Source organism: Spodoptera frugiperda, chromosome 2 (assembly GCF_023101765.2).
Source record: "Spodoptera frugiperda isolate SF20-4 chromosome 2, AGI-APGP_CSIRO_Sfru_2.0, whole genome shotgun sequence".
Taxonomy (NCBI): Eukaryota; Metazoa; Arthropoda; class Insecta; order Lepidoptera; family Noctuidae; genus Spodoptera; species Spodoptera frugiperda.
The window spans coordinates 1,352,376-1,374,194 of record NC_064213.1 but is presented as its reverse complement, the minus strand read 5'-3'; the positions used below and the strand labels follow the sequence as shown (position 1 = coordinate 1,374,194).

At 34.3% G+C, this 21,819-nt stretch overlaps 2 protein-coding genes and 1 non-coding gene across 17 annotated transcripts in view; all 3 read right to left on the bottom strand.

Moving 5' to 3' along the window:
- LOC118269486 (calmodulin-binding transcription activator 2) overlaps positions 1–21,819 on the bottom strand; it is a 193,133-nt gene that overhangs the window by 110,348 nt on the left and 60,966 nt on the right. For 14 of the 15 annotated variants that reach the window (XM_035584629.2, XM_035584625.2, XM_035584619.2 and 11 more), the window contains exons 3-4: positions 15,015–15,071; positions 11,233–11,324 (exon numbers count right to left, since the gene is read on the bottom strand). In XM_035584629.2, the coding sequence (XP_035440522.2) occupies positions 11,233–11,324; positions 15,015–15,071 (149 nt within the window). The remainder of the gene's footprint in view (positions 1–11,232; positions 11,325–15,014; positions 15,072–21,819) is intronic. The other variant, XM_035584635.2, reaches the window with a different exon arrangement.
- LOC118269487 (UDP-xylose and UDP-N-acetylglucosamine transporter) lies at positions 16,575–21,143 on the bottom strand. The gene is made up of 2 exons (XM_035584637.2): positions 20,976–21,143; positions 16,575–20,594 (listed from the first exon to the last, which is right to left on the bottom strand). The coding sequence occupies exon 2, from the start codon at positions 20,585–20,587 to the stop codon at positions 19,571–19,573; it is 1,017 nt and encodes a 338-aa protein (XP_035440530.1). The 5' UTR covers positions 20,588–20,594; positions 20,976–21,143; the 3' UTR covers positions 16,575–19,570.
- Trnae-cuc (transfer RNA glutamic acid (anticodon CUC)) lies at positions 20,630–20,701 on the bottom strand. Its single transcript has one exon. It is a non-coding gene; the product is annotated as a tRNA-Glu (tRNA).

Genomic DNA, 21,819 nt, shown 5'->3' with positions numbered 1-21,819 from the left:
TATACATTTTGTTATGTCTTGTGATAGTTATATGACACATAGTATCACACTATAATTATGATAAATGTGAAAGTTTGTTTGTTTGGATGTTTGTCCGACAATCATGCTGAAACTACTGAACGGATTTTGATTAAATTTGATACACATACATAGCTGACTTTGGTGATAATATACTTTTTATCCCTCGTGAATGCGGGCGAAGCCGCTGGCAGCTCTTGATTGTTGGATTTAAGTTATTCAAATATTTTTTTTGTAATTTAAGACGAAATAGCAATTGTGAAAGACTAGCACCACTAGACGTTGAGTCTGTTGCCATAATATGCTAGGTAAAGTTCCAAACACTGTGTCACTTTTGAAATTTTTTGAAAATGATACTGCATCCGACTTGGGAAGAGACTCCTGACTTAGAAATCGCATTTACGACCTCAATCAATGAAATAGTTCTCCAACTTTTATCATTATGACAGTTACATAATAATCAAGTCATAAATAATAATACACAAACGCAAAAAAGTATGACAGAGACAAATATACAACTTCAAACACAAACACTATCAGATAAGAAGGGGCCTAGAAAAATAACTAGCACATCTTCCCAATTAATCTATGTACAAAAGAAAACGATATATTATCCTACAATAATAATAAATGAACAAATCTCTGAAAGGATCGACCTACCTTATTGGTAGGCCTGGCCCTTGTTAGGCCTTCAGATATAATGAACTCAGGCCAATAATGGGCCAAATGTAACAAATAATAAGGGACGCAGCGTAATCGTGGGAGTTATTAAGTGGTGGGGAAAAATATAGTTGTTGTGTGTTTGTAGTCTAAAGGATCGGGAGTTCGATTCCTAGGAAACTTATGTTTCTTATGGTTTTCGTTATGTTGTCAATTAATTTCAATGACATTATGACATATCTTTTTTGTACTTGCTTCATACTTAAGACTTCCATGATGCGTACGATGCGTGGTTTTTTATGGAATAGGGGACAATTGAGCAAACAGTTTACCTGATGGTAAGCGATCAGTGCCGCTCATGGACACCAGAGGAGTCGCAGATGAGTTGCCTTTAAAAAAGGAGTACGGTTTGAATGTCGTATCGGTGGTACTGATCGCTTACCATCGCTTGCATCTCTTTGGTTGTCAAATACCAGAATATCTGATTCGATATTGATGTTGAACTGATGCTCGAAACCTAATATCTCAATGACACTTATATACCTGACCTCATTCCAGTCGTATCGAATTGCTATACTGACGAATCATGCAGGAGGGAATAGAAGTCGTACCTATACAAGCTTTGCTAGATTGCTTGCCTTAGAGTGCTTTTCCACCAGATATGTGCTATGGTACGTTGCTGTGGATGCGTTTGGAATCCACCAATCATATTCATTGGTACACATAGCTTAGTACTGGTGAAAACGGACTGAGATAAGCTATATTTTTTTTTATATGGAATGATGCGTTAGCACGCATGGTTGGCTTCCTTACTATCGATACATTGTATACTCGAGCTGCGCATCTTTATCGCACAGCTACTTCGAGGCGGCGCATCTTGATAGAACATCTTACTCACACAACTACATAGCTTAGTATCAGTGGAAACGGTCACATAGTTTCACAGCTTAGCTATATCTTTTTAGCATAGCTACATAGCACATCTCTTGCGGAAAAGCACCCCTAGAATAAACAGATGGAATAAATATTTCAACTTTGACTTTGATTGGTTGTCAGAATCACACCAAAACAAACAAAAAATACAGACAAGAGAACACATCTCTATCTTAAATAAAATATAACAACAATTTGTATTGCCTTAAGCTGCAATACAAAAGAAACCTTATCCATCTTCACTTAAAAAGCAGATTCCCTTAATACGAGATACAGGAAAAATATTAATCTGTACACATATTATGTTCGGTTCATTTGGCATTACATTCGGGACTGTTTGAAGGGGTCGAGAGAGGAAACTATTAGTTATTTGTCCAATAGAAAATCAGTGACCGTTATAGAATGACTTTTTGAAATTGTAATAGGAATGTTATTATTGTTCTTTTGTGGAATTTTGGACAGTTGACTTCTTTGTTAGGTGTATACTATTTATTTTTAGAACAATCAAATAATTTAAATACGGTACGTGTTTGGGTTCAGAATCGATATACCTTATTGATATACCAACCCCCGTTATTATAGTCTTTTTTTACAATGAATAGGGTTTTAAGATTCTAAGAAACTCATATACTTACCTACCTAAAAAATTATAAAACTGCTAATAAAGTTATAAAACTCAAAATATGTCATCCGCAATGACATACAACCCTCAACTCTACTGCAGTTCACATAAGTCATAAACAATCAACAAACAAATCTAAATACATTAAAAAACCTACTATCACACATACACACTTAATCACACCAAACACCCAACATTTTTTCCAACAAAAACATCGCACAGGACATACACAATTTCTTACCACCTTTAAACAAATAAAAAATGTACATTTAACTTAAAACATAGACAGTTAACCGAAGAAGGTGTCATAAAAAGTCTGTTTTACCGGCTGGTAGGGGTAAAAACGGCTGGTAAAAAGTGTGGTAAAGGAAAAGGGACATTAAGATAACTAACAGTAGGACATTACTTATGCAGTAGTTAAGCCCTCACTCGTCTGACTTACACGCACTTCCATAACCTCTGCCCTACTTACTGGCCGATTGAATTATTTATGCCCAGAGCTGGTGTCAATTTCGAGTAATTTCTACGTGTGTTTATTCCTTGGTAAAGTCGATAGGGACTGTATTGATTAGAAAGCTGTTAAGTTACCGTGTTGAAATAAACAAAATGGAAATACTTTATGGATGGATCTACTTACTAGTCTTTTTGTAAGAAAGACAATTACATTCATAACACACCATAAAAACATTTGGATTTTTTTTTTTTTTTTTATTTAACGCTCTATGTATAGTACTACTAAAAAAACGAACATTGGTGGGCTTGTGCTGAGAAGTCTTACGGTAGGATTAAAAATATAATCTGATGATAAGCGAATAGGTGTGAAAAGGACATAATAAATATAAAAAAAAAATAAACATAACCCTGTTTGTTAAGACATACACTACATACCAATACTACACATTAATATTATCATGAAACATAAACGTTACACACATTTTTACACGTCCATCACCACTGCACGTCAAATTGACGTTAATTTAGGCGGGAACGCACAGATAAAAAATAAACAGCACAACGATATTCACCAAAAAGTTTCGTACCTAAAAAGAACGTCTATTATAATATTGACTTCATGAAAAACGTGTTTTGAGGTTGCGTGACGTCTGCGTACATAAAGAACTAAATCTCTATACTTAGACCTGATTATCTGTTAAGTATTTTACTGCTTTATTGAATCACTCCTAATAATATACAACATGGAAAATGGGCCTTGCTAAAATAAAGGTACTATAATTTTTTGTCGAACATAATATTACCGTATTTTTCGTAATGGAATTGATTTTATTTTTACCTAATCGGTATTAAGAATACTTAATTAAGACAATATTATAGTTATTTATGAAATATCAATAAACCAGTTTTGCTGTGGTTGTTCTGAAAATGTCTTTCGAATTAGAATGAACTAAATATACACAGCTGAAACAGGTTTGCTATAAAGAGCTTTAATGTTTCACCTCGGTACTCAGAGTAATTTAATGGTTACTTAACCTAGTCTTTAACAGTTGTTTTCAGTACCCTTAGTACGAGTTTGCTTTACGTTTAAAGTAATCGAAACGAGATCGCGTTCGGTGCTCTGACTGGTTGCTTTATTCGAGCCAATCAGACGCGCTCTCGTTTTGATTACTTTAAACGTATAGCAAACTCATACTTTTTGCCCGTTAAAAGAAAGAAAAAATGGATACAGAACAAATATTATAAGAAATAGTTTAACTAATCATTAAATATATTTGACTACGGTAGTTAGATTTTTTTTTTGTTTTTTGATCGAGAATGCGCGGCTTGCTTCTGTCAATAATAAAAAATACCCACGTTCTAAATAACTTTTACTACCAACTACTAAGTCTAACATAATCTAGACTACAGTATCTCGAATACATACACATATTATTTTTTACTCAACTAAGATTCAGTAGTAGTAGTACATTTCTTACTGGGACAGCGGCTGGCGCCGGCGGCAGGCGAGTGCATTAGCCACGCAGTTTGAAATCACATAAATATTGTTTACACAAGCGGGATGCCAAATCGAGGGTAATGCTTTACACCTACTCAGGCATTTATGAGTGTCATTTGTCTCCAGTGACGAAGTAAGAAACTTATTCTAATTGAGACTTTATTTAAATGTGTATTAAGTAGCTTTTTTATTGTGAAGTCTTGTCCTTGCGTTATTAGTGAAAATTTAGACATTTAAAATGCTTTGAATTTCAGCCCAGTAATGAAGAAGCCTTGTCATACATATACGAAGTAAATTCCCATTTTTGAATACAAAACCTTATTAAGGTCGTGGAACGAACAGAAAATCTCATACATGCTTGCAATTTTTTCAGTTCTGAAGTTATTGTGTGTTGTTTAAAGATAAATCAATGTAATTTTTCTTAAGTAATCGATGAGACAAATTTTTAGTCCTTATTCTATAACAGTATCTAGCAAATTCAGAATACACATTACACACTCTTCAACCAATCAACAATCTCTACATTCCCTTAAACACACAAGTTAACAGTACAGACATTTTTCATTAATAATCCGAGTCACCTGTTCGGCGGATCGTTAAATTTCCATACGTAACCTAGAGGGTGGGGTGCCACTGTTAGCGGAGCGGAGGAGGGGTGAAAGTAATGTGGGGTGCCAGTGACAGCGTTCAACTTAAGCCCTTAAGTCTAAACTTCTTATCGTACGAGTTGGGTTAAACATTAAACTTTACAATTTGTTTGACAGTGTTGTGATCAAGATGTGTTTAGACAATGAGTTTTTTTCTTAAACTACATGTGTTATCACAGTTGTTGTACTTCACGGGGTGTATAGAGGTATATATTAAATGTAAGGCTGATTCTTTGCAGTTTTTTAAGTTATATTTTTTTTAATAACCACCATATTAATGGAGAAAAGCTTTACAACTTTCGAGTTATAGAGGGACTCCTATGAGCAGCATGCTTAGCCTACAGTACACTAATTTTCATGTAATAGATGTTGAGTCCATTGCCAGACACACAGAAAAACATGAATATTTAAAAACATACTGAAAATATTGCATATTTTAAATACAAAACGAATGAACCAATGAACCTACAATAAGTCGTTACTCAATCATGTTGGTAAAATTGTCATTCAACTTAATCATATTATCTATCCTCTTTTCATCCCGTTACTCACACCTCATCACAATCCAATTGACGTCACAACCAAGCTCTAACACAACTCCTGACTACATTTTTATCACCAATGAACCAATAAAACAAAATATGTCGCTACCACTAAGCCCCCACAACTCCAAACCCTTTAACGTCCACTAGAATAATATTGAAAAGAAACGTCGCCACAGGTCCAAGTGACCAGAGAGAAAATGACCGGTAGAAAACGTACGACAAACTTACCGATTTAGATGCCAAGGGTTAACTCAGAAAATACTGTATTACAGAGATTTTATTTCACAGTTTATGTTAGAGACGTTTATAAAGTTTATGTTAGGTCTTTTTGGGCTTCTTTAAGATTTTGGGGGTGGAATAGACCTGTTAGGTTTTTGTTAGGTTAAGTTGTTTTTTATGGAATTGGTTTTTGAAAGAGCGTTTTTGATTTAAGTGCCAAGCATACGTGTAATCAAGTTTCTTCTTAACTAATACATTTGACCAAACATTTTTTTATCTGCTAGGTAGTGTAAGTATATATAACCTATCTTAGTTAAAATATTCATAAGATAATTTACAATAATCATCATTGTGACAGGAATTTGCACGCTTCTGCCATATTATTGAAGAGCGTCCGTGCCCTTGTCATATAATTAGTTGTAGTTTTACTGTCGATAATAGTTATTACAAAGATATTACATGCTATACTAACCACTAATTTTACTTCCTAATAACTCCTAATAAAGCACTATCTAAAATAAACACCATACGATACGCAAATCCCCAAAATAGCCACCTTCCATAACATACGAGAATTTAAAACAGAATTCATTAAACAAGTCCCTTAATTTAATAGTCTGTGGTGCCTATGACGTTATCACTTACAACTTTCTCTCATGGGATAGTGGGATATTAACCTAGTGGCATAAATATCCCTTTATTAAACACCCTAATGATATTACAGGGTGTGGCTTTTATTTATGGGATTATAAAAGGGTTCAAGTTGTTATTTGTTTATGAGTGTCATCAGTTATGGGCTATTTAAATAGCATACTACTTTATATTTATACTAGCGACCCGCCCCAGCTTCGTATGGGTGCAATGGTGATATATTATGCATGTATTATATGTATAAACCTTCCTCTTGAATCACTCTATCTATTAAAAAAACCGCATCAAAATCCGTTGCGTAGTTTTAAAGATATAAGCTTACAAAAGGATATAGGGACAGAGAAAGCGACTTTATACTATGTAGTGATATGTAATAAGCTAATAAATTGGAGAACAGATTTTGATATGGTTTTCTTTAAAAATCACTTTAAATGACTCTGAATACGGTTACTCTTAAAAAACTATACAAGAAACATATCGACTGTACTGTAACGTCACGCCTTTTATCCCAAAAGAGGTAGGCAAAGGTGCAGATTATGGCACGTAATGCCGCTATACAATGTACACCCACTTTTCACCATTTGTGTTAAAAGTCCCATGTAATAGGGGGAGAGCCTATATCGATATCGATTATAATGTCGTTTAAATTATATTCTTCCCAAAACAAGCCACCGTGATACATTTCATCACAGTGTTTTATAGTTTTTGTATGCTAATTTCAAGGTCAAACTATCCCACACAGTTTTATTAGGTAACCTAAAGAAACTGATTTCGTAACATATACTTTCTCATGAATATTTATAAATGCCCATGAAAAACACAAACTGCTTATGACTAATCATGTTTTGTTATTATAGCTTGAATATAAAACCTGTTCTTATACATAAAATTATAGTCTTATTACCTAGTTCTAATTTGCCAAATCAGTGAGTTGGTTTCAATGGAATATGAAGAAAAACAAGAGTGATTTGAAACATCATCAGTCTATAATGCTTCTTTTCATAATTATATGTAACGTTTGACCAATATCTCGCAAAACACAACTGCAGCATAAGATTACTGAAGAGAGTAATATTATTTTCAGTTTTCAAATTAATATTCTCCGTACTAATAGAGTAGGCAGTAGTACAGTACTAGAATCGGGTATACGATAGTAGTTAGTAATATGTAATTACATGGAGCTTATAATATTATTGGTAAAAAGTGTCAACTTATTCGAAAATACACACCTATGTACCTACCTATGCCAATTGCTTCAGGGATTAAAAAGTGTACATAATTATGTAGTCAATATATTAAGCCCTAATAAACTGGTACTAAACTAAGATCAGTACCAAGTACCAGGGCACTACAGTCGATTAGGAGTATTAACATAATAACGGTGACACGCTCGACTGTGTAATTTACACCTAACGCATTTCATTAGCCGTACTAATCTAGCCGTGTACCTACCAGGAGATCACGAATGGCTAGAAGTATAGAAGTTAGTCATTGTTACACCAACATTTTTTTTAATATCCAATTGTTAATAAAGAGCTATTATTATTGATCTCGTTAAAATAATTAATTGTAGAGAATGTTACTGAGTCGTTGCTTAAGAGGCACTTTTAGTAATTTTAATACCATATTAACTTAAAAAACCAAGGTGTACTCACGTATATTAATGGAGAAAGCTCTACTAGTTTCGAGTCGCAGGGACTCTTCATCGTGAGCAGAGTGCACAGACGCGGTGACGTCGCACAGCCTACTCTGTGCCGTGATTTTTTAGTTAATTTAGTATTTGTAACGATAGTTATTATAAAAGTAATAAAGTCATCTTATTTAACTTTAGATAGGTTGTTCATCATACACTCATTACCCATTATGTGATAACAAAACTAAACCTTATTTATAAAGTAAACAAGGGTTAGATTTGAATAACAAACGTATTAAAAAAATTGCAACTTAATGCTAACGACTACCACAAACAGAACACCTAACTGTTTGTATTTAATTATAAAAATGCTGAACTAAGACCGTTCATTATCTGGCTTAGCTTTCTAGCCGTTGTTTTTAGAACAACAGTGGCTAAACGGCGATCTATTAGCGTTTACAAAGATACAAGGTGCCTATGTATACTGTGATACATACATATAGTTATACAATACATATAGGTGATAACTATAACATCACATCACGTCCTGTAAGTTCCTAAAAGATTATTCCAGCCTCCAAAGTAGCCTCCAAAATGCCTCCTCCATACTTGTATAAGTACAACATAACAATATATTTAAATGGCCTTATATTATATGGTCATCAAGATTAAGATGGTATTCCAAATATCAGATCGATCGGGAAGAGGGTTAAAAACAAATTACTTAATTTGACCCAAACATAGGTTTGCTCAACCTTAAACAAAACCATTAAAAAATCACTAAATTCTAGCCTAATTTTATTATTATAATAATAATAACAAGCCTATTGTTAATATTGTCTACGCCAGTGTACCACATTAACAATAGCATTAGCATTAACAATAACTATTGATTTTTTTAAAAAAGTATACTTCTTAGTTGAATTCTTCTTTATCTCAAGTTTATTTTTCAATATCATAATCTTCTTATAGTATTTAGGATTCGTATTATAGTTGGTAAGTAACAATGAGTTTTCTATTTTCATTCCATCCAAGAATTTATTTTAACAATTGCTTGTATTATAGATATCCCAGCGATTGTTGTCCAAATCTTTTCTTTTCAAAATAAAATGTGATATCAAAAAGTTTTCTCGAAAATCAGAACAGCAACTCATAGTAGGGGCCAAAAGTTAATCTACGCAAGTTAAGTAGACTAAAACATTGCCACACCGAGATATGAGACGTTCTGTCTGTTTGCATAATACATGAATTAGCGCGATTTATACCGCGCGTATACGGTATACATGTATACGCGGTATGTGTGTATATCGCGCGGTATGTATACTGGGCTCCACTGCGATATACGGCGATACGGTGTCAACATTATTGTGACATTATGCATAATTAATGTTAATATGTTGGCGGTGCTTTCCTTTATAGAAAGCGTTTGATAGTACGTAGATAATGGATTTAGGTGCTCTATTTAATTGTGTTAAATATTTATGATGATGTGTTATATATAACATTATATATTTAGTGTTCTAGCACTCTGTAGCCACCTTGGACGAGACGAGAATGAGTGTCAGACCACCACTAGTCTACCACTGGCACCTGCTCCAAGACCCCTTGTCTTGGTTTCGATTCCCGGGTTGGACACAGTACTGCTGGGCTGTTTTCGGTTTTTCGAAAATGTCTCAGTAGTAGCACGGAGTCTAGCATTGTCCAGTATATGGCAATAGGTTCACCCGCTATTACAAGGGACCTTAACGCTAATGGTGAAAAGTGGGTGTACATTATACAGTGGCATTAAGTGCCGTGCCCGCTATAATGTGCACCTCTTCGGGGATAAAAGGCGTGACGATACTTTTTTTCTACCACTGAAGACTCAAATAAACTTTATACACATAGAAGGGATTACTCCAGACAAACGCTTAACTACAAAAACAAATAAAAATAGACAAATCAGATCTATTTCTATTTCAATTGACACTAAAATAGAACAAGTAAGTTCTAAGTCTCTAAGTACAACAACCTACAAAAAACTCTCACTCATCTATTTTCGTACTCAATTACTTCCCACATGAATTTGTGACGTCACTCGTGTCAAAAATACGTATTGTAATGGCGTATAGCCGACTATCCGACGCCTATATTAGGCTTCAGAGCGAATTTTCTTCATATTGCCTTATACTCGGCTCAATTTCATACTCATACTGTGAGTTTGAGGTCGGAAAACGAATTAAAAAGCAGAAAAAGATCTGAAAAATAGATAGTGGAGGTACTTTGTTTTGTATCGATGTTATGTACCGACGAACGTGCATGAAGAGACTGGTGACTGTTGATGAAGCGAAAGAGGTGCGTAAGATTCGTAGCAATTGGCGTTCCATTGTCTCTGCTTACCCACATAGGAGATAGGCGTGAGATCTGTATGTACTTTGATTTATGTTGTTAAAATTGACAAACTGAGACCTCTTCCATTTCTTAAAATTTTACTTATCTATGACTCAGTTACATTGCATTTTAAACTGTTCAATGGACAACTAAGTAAGAAAATATTTCTTAATTTGTATACAATGTACCAGCCAGATATAAGCATCTGAGTGGTGTGTAACCACAAACTCCTCGAAAATCAAAACTCTCTGAAATTCATGCCTCTTTATCAATTCAAATAGAGCATATAGCATAACAACATTGAACATTATGTAGTACACTAGATTCATTGGACTGCTATTGATAAGATTTTAATAGCCCCAGTTAAACTTACTGATAAGATATAGAGGACAGATTTGTACTGATTTCATAACGTCAAGGTCGTACACATTTTAATGTTCTATTAATTAGTACTAAGATGTTTTTTGTTTCTTAGAACTTACCTACACTAGTGGTATAATAGAACTTAAGATTTAAAAATCCTCCTAAGAATCCTTCTTACGAGTCTGTAATATCTAGGGTGTAATGAATTTTTATTTCCACTCATAATTATAATTGACCAAGGTAGAAGCCAGCATTTCGGTCACCTGAAGTGTGAACCATCCTCTTTAAAATCTTTGAAAAGAGATGTGCACTTGGACCCTAAAGTTTCAACCGCAAACTGTTTGAAAGTATAATTACATTTTATTGTTTTTCTACATTATGGTACGCGTCCACACCCCGCATCGTACGCATCGCACGCACCGGATTTTAGTTTGTCTTGTATAGAAACTCATACAACTGCGTCCAATGATCCGCATCGTACGCACCGCATCATCAGCAATGCCTACATGCGATGCGTACGATACGGGCCTGTGGACGCTTACCTTAAGAGTTATATATTCATAAATACAACATTCATAAAGAAAATCATCCATCATATGCCATCATATAAGACAACTAACCTCATTGGTGTTCCATCGATGTCTCTGGGCTGCAAAATGTTCTGCTCGAGGCAGACTCTCCAGGTTCTCGGGCAACTTGATAGGCTCGCCATCTGAAACAATACGTCCAGAACTAAGCTATTACTGTTCAATTTGATTCTGTATATCGAACTACGACACACATTTAGGTACTAATTCTACATAACATAACTATTTTAATAATATTTTTTCTAACAGACTTTTATTATTAGAAGTAATTAGGAGATTTTCCTCGCAGGTTTGGTTATCTCCTGATACAAAAAGCATACTGTTCATAATGTTCTGTTTGCAATATTGGAAAATACATTTTCGTATTTATAATATTAGCAAGGATTATCGAATAAAGAAGGGTTTTTATTGAACTGGGAATCGAATTAATTCTAATACTCACATTGTTGTTACAATTATCGTAAAGAAACTTAGAGATTAGTTTATATAATATAACTTAAGTCTAAAAACACATAAAGCAAAACATCAACATTCGCTATATTTATCATTGCATTCAATAAACAACAAATAAATCTACATAATATAGACTTTGTCCAATCCGGGAATCGAACCCGATTTGATTTGTCACTTGATCGGGTCTTGCGACATCATACGTGGCCTACGTATTCTTTAATAGACTTCCAACTTTATAACAAGTCAATAAGGTTGAAAATCGATTAAAGTGTCTTAACCGAGTGGTGTATTTTGATGTGCGGTTGGTTACGGACAAGATACAAGTGATATAATGTGAATACAGACACAGTTAACTACAAACAGTTATACAAATTGCACCTATTTAACTAAGGGAACTGACCCATTTTTTATTGAGTTCCTACCTACTACAGATTAAATCTCCCGATCGATTTCGATCACGGTAGCCATCTGTCTAACTAGACTAGCCAACTATGCAGGAGATATTATAGTTCACAAGTGTGGTGCAAACACATGTGCACTCTCTGTTCCTTCACTTATAGGATTCTGTGTTTGCGGCGTCCATGGGTGGCGACGATTGCTTACCATCAGGTGATCCGTTCATAACTCGTTTACCGTTCTTATACCATAAAACTCCTGTTGCTGATCAGCACGGCCAGAGAGAGGTTAGTCGCAGGACCAAACAGCTTTACGTGCTTTCCGAGGCACAAAGGTGAAATAAATACCGCCGAATTTCCTGACTCCAGGGTGATTTCTCACTTTTTGGCCATTACTAGAGATACTAATAGTGCATTTATAAAATACAACTAGTAAATAACACCAACATTTAATAAATAAGGGTTTAGTAGTTCTGGTTTTCCTATCGACAACATAATTATATGTATATTCCTTTGTGTCTATTTAGTAAGTACCGTTAATTTATTCTTTTAATTTTTAAGCCAATTAGTAATGTTTTTACATTTTTAAAATTGTCTCATAATTTGATCACCATAAGGATTATTGTTGCTACTAATTTCATTACACATTAATATAATACTCGTATCTAAACAATAACACATTCAATATCGAAACAACAATACATACATGCAGAACACAAACTAACATTAACAGATACATCTTCCAAACAAAACAACATAGTACATGTTAACACATACATAGTTAACATATTTCTAAACATAATGGCGTCCACTTCTGAGGAACCACAGAAACAATTAAGTTCCTTACAAACTTGTACTGTAAACTACCTGAGATCTAGGCTAGAGAAGTAAATACTTCAGTCGAAATTGCAATACATGCATGTGCAAGCATACCAGGGTTGGTCCACAGGAAGGTGTGGAATTCTCCTGTAGACATAGGTACATAAATTGTGCCGCGGCCGGCTGACTAAATTTATTGATGTCTAAATCTTACTGCGGGACTATCAGTCCATTGTATGGGACATTAGTTTAATGATAGATGAAATAGGGATGGCGTATTTATTGAGTTACTGAAGAAGTTGGGTTGTTTGGAGATTTGGCGGATTAATGGATGGTTAAAGAAGTCTTTTGGGTTAAGGGTATGGTTTATACTTTTAGTGAGATACAAATAAAAAGACAGAATAATTTTTCAGAACGGACCGTTCCTAGAAGGGATAAGAAGCAAAAAAAATTACAACAGCAAAGCAATTGAAAAAATTAAAAAAAAACACACACACAAATCAAATAATTCTAGGTACTTGTATTTGATTTGGTTTAAAAAACGTGTCCTCATCATTCTTCAAAATGTCCCAAAACTAAACCGCCCGAAATCCAGTAGAAAACTAAAGCGCAAATAAAACAATAAACTGTACCCCGAACGAGGTGAAAACTGCCCGGTTTTTGGCAGCATTCGTCAAGAATGTCTGCACTGCTACTGGGGCCACTGCCTTCCAAACAACCGCTTTATTCTATCCTCCCGGAGCTCCAAATCCGACCTTATCTCTCCGACCATAAAGACTCAAACGAGCGCATTCATAATCATGTATTTCAAAGCAATCGTCCAACTTGTTGAAATTCCGCCGCCGTCCGCTTTAGCGACTGCAAAATTAACTTTAACATCCCTGGAGTGGGTCTGACCTCTAAGGCAGCGAGATAAGATTCATTTTGGCTCGAGTTTTTGTTGTAGTAGTGAGGGTTCTAAGTTGGTGGAGCGTATAGGATGTAGGAAATTCGCTAGCCAAGCTTTTGCTCTAGTGCTCGCTAATTTCGCACCCAATCGTGGCTAACGGATAACGTGGGCGACATTCTTTGCTTTTATTTAGTCAGAATTTTTTGGGAGTCAGGGCCAGGCATTTGAGATGCGGTTTACGTCTCCAAATAATTTCGGTAAGACCCCAGATGGGATTGCCGGCGGTAACCGTGCAAAAACTAAACGACGTTACGTACGTAATCTCATTCTGGAAAAATACGTTGTATTAAGGCCTTTTAAAATTAAATAGGATTACGCATGTTAGTTGCTGAACACGGGTCTATTATAGAGGATTGCGCGTTGATCTCCTGAGACCAAGATAATTGGTCAATGCGAAATACGTCATGCGTGTATATCAAGGCTTTGTACATAATAATTAAGCGCATCTCCTCAAACAATGGACTTATCCTCAATTACATGGGGCTTTAAACATAACTAGAGAGTATCGGCTGCACGGAAAACCGTAGGCGTTATTTCCATTTAGCCGTCAGTAACTCCTGGTTGCGTTACCCATTTCCCAGCTTTTCCCAATTCAGATTGATAACAACTATCGTGGCAGTTATCTAGATTACTCGGCACGGAAACTGTCACTGTTGTTTGTAAGACTTAATCCTCTAATCGGTTTCCAATTACGGCAAGATTAGTTGGCAACGGCGGCGGCGACTCATCGTGAGTGGTCAGCTGGACATTTTTGCAACAAAATCCTTAATTTTAAGGGTAAATCACAACTAAGTACATAGAGTATACAGACACATACATGCTCAACTAAACACCAAGTGGCTCTTAAACTAACTATAGTGATACACATAGAGGGAAGGTTATAAATATCAGCTTGGAGTTCGCCACTGCACAGAAAAGGTTTCTCGAAGAAAGGATTACAGATCCCATGCAAACTTAAGAAGGAAGAAATTCGGCTCTCTTGGCATTATGTTTCCAATTGTTCATCTAAAAGTTTTTCAAGAAAATTTTGACCAAGAATATCGTATTACCCTTTACTGGGTAATAAAGGTCAGACTGGTATTTAGCCGGGTTCTGGCTCAGTGCTGACTCAAGTTCAGGAAGAAAGAAAGAAGGGTTCCAGTGGCATCCAAGAAAAACGAAAAGTACAGACAACATGAAATAGTCACATTGGTACTTGCCAGATTTCGAATCCGCATCCTCTTGCTTGACAAGCGGGTGCCTTAATCTCCGGGACACTGCGACAATTGGAAAGAAGCAAGAAAATATATTTATTTGTCTATAAAAATCACTTAATTAGTAAACTAGATTATTGTATTAGTTCTATGACTATTGAGAGCAGCATTCAATCCTGTACGAGTAAAGATTTTCTTCTGAAATTAGGTTTTTCGTTGCTTACAAGTATATCCTAAATACTTTACAATAAGGCTTCCTAAAGAAAACAAAAAAAACGTGTAAGAATTAGAACAATCATCAATGTCTTAAAAACATACATAAATAAATGTATGTGTGTGTATATGTATTTTATAAAGGCAAGGTCATCTAAAGGACGTAGCTATTGTAATGATGACTTAGCGTTTTCTGCTAAGATATTGCCGTTTGATAAACGTAAATAAGCGACTTGAAAACTTATGTACAAAGAAGAATGAGTTCATAATCGTTTGTATTGTGCAATGATTAACTAATGTATTCTTAAGTCAAAGTGAAATTATTTATTTCAATTAATCGTTAATTAGGCACTTTTGAAACGTGGAATTAATTGTCAGTCTGTCTGTCAGTGAAGCTAGGTGCTCGTTCCAAAGTGTAGCTTCTAATGGAGAAAAACAAGCAAGAAACTCCATCGTTACTATATTAAAAAAGTGTGTAAAACTAATATGTCCGTCTATGCAAATTAGAATCTAATATGTACTATATTCCCCATATTCCTTCCGGTAGACGGGCTAGTTACCACTCAACTAACCAGGCAGATTACATGTCATCATGAACAATAAAAACTAAAAAAAAACAGAATGATGAAATCCACCAATCAGTTTTAATCAGTTACGTCAAACTGTAATCGTGACCACACCACCTAGATTTTTACAATCAGCTGCTATTACAACATACAAATATTTATAGCTATCATACCTCATACCTATGACATGACATAAATTATGCAGACTCATAATCTAGATAAGACCTAAGTACCTAAATATATCATCATTAGTCGAGACCTAATTGGCTGAAGGGCTAAAGACTAGATAATGTCCATGTTTTGTTTATCATCACACCTGTTCTTACAAAGGTATAGGCAGAGATGATATTATTTGTCATGTTTATAGAGATACTCGTTTTATAAGTCCTATTCACGTTGAATACATAATATAAAGCTATGTTGTTATGAAGTTTTAGCTAAATAGTTATATTAAAATTAATGTTTCAAGATAATTCAAGATAGACTAAACTAAGAGTGAAGAATTATAAAAATAAAAAAAACGTTACCCTACAATAGGATTTTCCCCTGATACGTAAGAGCGTTTACAAACATACAATTTCTCATACACATGATACAATTTTACATACACCAGACCCGAAATAACAAATTTTTGGATCACACAAAGAGTTGCTCCGTGCGAGAATCGAAATGAATTGAAGAGATATATCAGTCTATAAAAAACAGCTTCTTTGCAAAACTAAATAATAATAAACAAACGTTGAACTACGTTCTCAACAAAGGTTCAAGGATAAGTAAAAAACAGAGACTCTTTATAAAAACCTGTTAATTTATTTCATAACAATTACAACTTATATCTAATCACATAATAAATTGATCTAAGTATACTTAGCATCACACCCGTGGCATATAGGCTGCTTCTTCATATAATACAAAATCCAATTAGATTGTTAATATAAAATAATATTCCTCACAGAATACATCCATAAGAAAACGATCAAATTCCAACTATAATAAATTATTATTATTATTTTACAAATGTCACTATGACATTGTCAGTTTGACGTTTGTCATAATGACAGATGTCAAAATTATTTTTAAATAATTGTATTTTTTTATTCAGGAATATTATGCTATTCCGCTATTTTAACAAATATTATTTAATTGTTTTCCATTAGAATTGAAGTTAAATTAAAACTATCATAACAGATTTTGCTTTTTTAAATTAATGGATTATTTATGTTCTATGTTTACAATACTTTTACATCATAATAAATAACCCAAATTATCACCATTATAGCAAGTGTTTATACATTTAATGTTGTAACAAAAATAAATAAATATTTTACAAATCATCATCTCTAATTATGTAACGCAAGTATCACTCAACACCAAAAACACCAGCTGATGAACTAACTTGAAAACTGTCAAATTACGTCAATAGATTTTCAACTTTACTACTTAAATAATAAGGCCGAAAATCTTTTTAAGATATTTGACAGCTGCTGTATTGACTTAGATTGCATTTTTATGATTAATTGATCCTCAACCTTATTCTTTTTGAGGTAAAGTTGAAAATCTATGAACTTAGCATCTTGAACTATTTCACATGTCACATTAATGCCTTAGCAACTTATATGGCACTAATGTTATCTTAGCCAGGAACTAATTATGTAACAATTATATGATTAAATAGTATACAATATGTGTACTTACACTTCATTCTCACGATTACATACAGATAAAGGTACATACGAGTTACATAAGATAAAATAAATATATGAAAATAAACAATCCGCCATATAAATGACTCAAAGCAACATAAATCTGTTTTGAACTAACCATTAGAGACGGCCTTGCGCGAGCGCCGAGTTCGAACAAAAAATATTTAAAGAAACCAATAACTTGAATGATTCTATATATTTTTGTACAGAAACCGTGAACGATATTGTGTTTGAATAATATTGTCGAATAAATTTACTATAGACCAGTTGTAATATTTGTTTAATTATTATTAAGTAGGAACCAGGTAAGCTTGAATATCGGTAGTTATTTAAAAATCAAGTCTTAGTTGAAAGAATCACACTAACATTCTAAATGTGAAAGTTTGTTTATTTTGATGTTTGTCCGTCAATTGTGCTGAAACTGTTAAACGGATTTTGATGAAACTGCTAAATTTGGTACACAGACAGGGTATGAGCTGAATTTGGTAATAGGAAAGTTTCTATCCCTTAGGAACGCGGGCAAAGCCGCTAGCTTCTGCCAGGAGTTGATAAATTGGCCGATAAATGACAATTACCTAAACAAAACCAGTCAACAGTTTTTAAACCCTTACTGCCGCACTCAGAGACATTTAATGATTACTTACAACTATTCCTTAGTAACGATTTTATTACCGAAAACAATTACTAAGGACAGGGTAAAGTAACCATTAAATTACTGAGTACGGCATTAAAAAACAAACTGCACTACGGTATCAAAGCAAACGAACCATTATGTAGGTACAACACATTAACAACAAAATGAGTTTACTATTTTAAAAGATGGTCAATAAAATCCACGCTACTTTGCATAATCTACAATGACGCTGTATGATGACGAGACATGATATAATCATCTGAGCTACCGATCTGTTAGACGTGGAATGACGAAGCACTAAACCACTTCATGTAGTGATCATATTTATATTATCGCTGGATGACTTGTCAATGATATGAAGGACTCGTTATGAGTAAGTAGCTCGCGATAGACAACAGTTAAATATAGTAACAATTTTAAAAATATTGGACGTAAGATGATGTAGCAAATCTTGTAACGATATAATTGATCTTTACCCTTAGTACGAGTACGGAGCTCTGATTGGCCGGCTTGAATAAACTAACCAATCAGAGCGCCGAACGCGCTCTCGTTTTGATTACTTTAAACGTAAAGCAAACTCATACTAAGGGTACTGTTGTAACAATTTTTGGCAGTAAAAATCGTCATAAAATTTAATAATTGATTTTCAACTTTATCCACCGAAGAATAACGTTAAAAATCTGTTAAAGGAAAAGAGAGAAACTTTCAGCCCAGAATAAGTTAATTATCAACAATATTATAACAAATTAATAACTGCATTTAGCTACGCTTATTAATACTAATGACATATAAATAATAATCGTTAGCTTTCTCTAAAAGTTTAGCAAATTATAAAACCGTTATTTATTTGAGCCTTAAAAAATTAATAATATACCTATTATTTTTACATAGACATCAATATAAATTAAATAAATAACTTGAAATAAATTTTACGACGAAATTGTTTAAATATAATCTACAGCCGTTTTTGTTCTAAACGTTCATATGTAAAAAGATTTAAGATGATACTGAATATAGTCTCTTTTATCTTATGAATTTAATATGTAACATACAACTGAATAACTATCGGAAATCTTACGATAGCACTTCAGACAATTGAATATGCGTGTCCATTACAATTGATGACAATCATATCACTAATATAGCTAGTTTCTATTTCTGTAACTGTTCAATAACGGTATGCACATCTCAAACTTGTTTTTATCACTAATTAGCATTTATGAGTAGCACTGCGTTTTTGGATACTTTGCAAGCATAGTTGAGGGAAACGTCTATGATAAAAAGTTCTGTGATTTGTTATTAGTTATAAAGCACTGTGATGTTGGAGAAAAACACTTGAAAAAATTCTATTATTATTATAGAAGGAAACAGTTCTTGCAGACTATTCTCACCACGAAACCAAACACACTATTCCATACAGTCTGATTATCTAAAACACATTGCGTATTATTTCTTCTTCTTCTTCTCAACTTTCGATGGCACGAACAATGCTACGGTCTTCTGTAGGAGTTCAGTAAAGATCATGGTACCAATAAAGACTAGGAGAGTACCGATCCAGTGACCAACAGTGAATGGGTTTCTGAAGTATACTATGGAGAAGAGAAGTGACACAAACTTCCTCAATGTCACTGTCAAGGTTACGATTAGGGACGCACATTCAGTTGTTAAAACGTAGACAGCGCTGATGCATAGCCCTTGTGTTAGCACGTAGAGTATTAACCACAGAACTTGTCTTGGGAATTCGAAGCCAAGGAATTCTACAATAGGCGTTTCTGTTGCGATTTTGACGTGTCCAATAAGATTTGAGGCAGTTGGCAACCAGAATACTAGAGGTAGTAAGTGCGTGTAGTATAGGGCTTCCCATGGATGCTTTCCGTACTTTGAGTATAGTGATTCTTGGAAGATTCCCATGCGAGCTGATACGAATAAGGCGAAGGTTAGGATGGCTATTCCTAGGCACCACCAGAGCCAATCAATGAACTTCAGTCTCTCTTCCTCGGCCGCGTCTTCGTGAGTTTCTCTAGGTGCTTTCACATCGCCACTGGATACTATAGTACATAGGGCTATGCCAGCTGATATCATGAAGATAGCCAGGTACTTCAATGGTGGGTAACTCTTCTTCAATATCCATACACCCATAGCCATGTTAGCCATTAACGATCCAGCTCTGAATATCATGTGTAAAGGCATCGATATGTTGAAATCGAATGCATAGTTGTTCGCAACGCTACTCGTCCAGAAAAATCCAACTAATAACAGATACTGTTTGAATGGAATGTTTCTTTTCGCTGTACCGAATTTTCCAACTGTTACAAATCCTATTGTAGCGATGAATAAAAATTGTAGGAATGTTGCTAGGTTACCCGCGCCCGGGTCTTCTTTAACAACCATTTCTAAAAACACTACGTTGGAACAACATCCCACAAAGACCATAGTAATGGCCGCAGCCGCCTTTACATTCATTTTGGATCTGAAAAAAAAAAGAAAAAATATTACAAAAAGTTTTTCCGATACCGGGAATCGAACCCGAGCCTCCTGGGTGAGAGCCAGGTATCCTAGCCACTAGACCATATCGGATATTGGTAGTGAAGTCGAAATTGTGACTCTTATTCAGCATAGTGACATTTTTTTATATAAAAATAGATAGCATTATCATTATTATGTGTTTATGATAAAGTCCACTTTATAGTCTACTCCAATTATTAAAGTGATAACACCATTGAATAAATTAACCTGACATGCGCACTGCAGCCAAAACTGTAAGGTTATTTTACTGCAACATTCTGTGTTAAATAGACTGAATAACCACTAAAATATACGTAAATAAGTTATAATAACACGTAATACTTACATTTGTTTCTTTTCACTATCACAAACACGATATAATCACTTCAATTACAGCATTATTTACTACAAAATGTCAGACACGTTTGACAACGGAGCGAACCGGGCCGCCAATGTGTGCGTAATCAACCAGTGATTGTAGTTGTGACCGTGGCCTCCAACACATCTACGCATGCGCAGAGCGGCGCCGTCGGTAAAACTGCATGACTTTACAATATTAATCTTATAAATACTAGATGGCGCTGTACTCAATTAAGAGTGGTAGTTCAATGTATCAATGTGAACTGTTGATAATATTTTAGTATAGGTAAGTACTGTTTATTCGATCGAAAGCTACGTATTATTTATTTATATTGAGCAGGGTTCTACGTCTGGGGTAGAACAATGATGGCGGCTCTTGTAATATTGAAACTTTACTCATACAAAGTTGCCTTCAACAGGTATTGTACTGACTAGGTAATGTGAAGTTTTGTTGTCTTTATTACTTTATCAGTGTTTTATGAAACAATTCAATTTGTAAAGTAACTTCAGATGTACTTAGTATTATTTGTGATGATATCATTAGAATTTAAAACGGGATAGGTATTTACCATGTTTATTAGTTTTTATGAGTTTCCGTTATTTCAGCACTGTTGCAACTCATAAAATCTAATAAATATGGTAAATATCCCGTTTTAAGTTCTAATAATATTACTAGTGCCAGTTAAAAAAATATATTTATGCTGATATGAAAAAGATGTGTGTCTGTACAAATAATAAGAAAACTAAATTATAATAATGTTAGTAAGCTTGTGGAAAAATAATTCATTATAAAATACAAATAATAAATAAGGTTATCGGAAAACTAATAA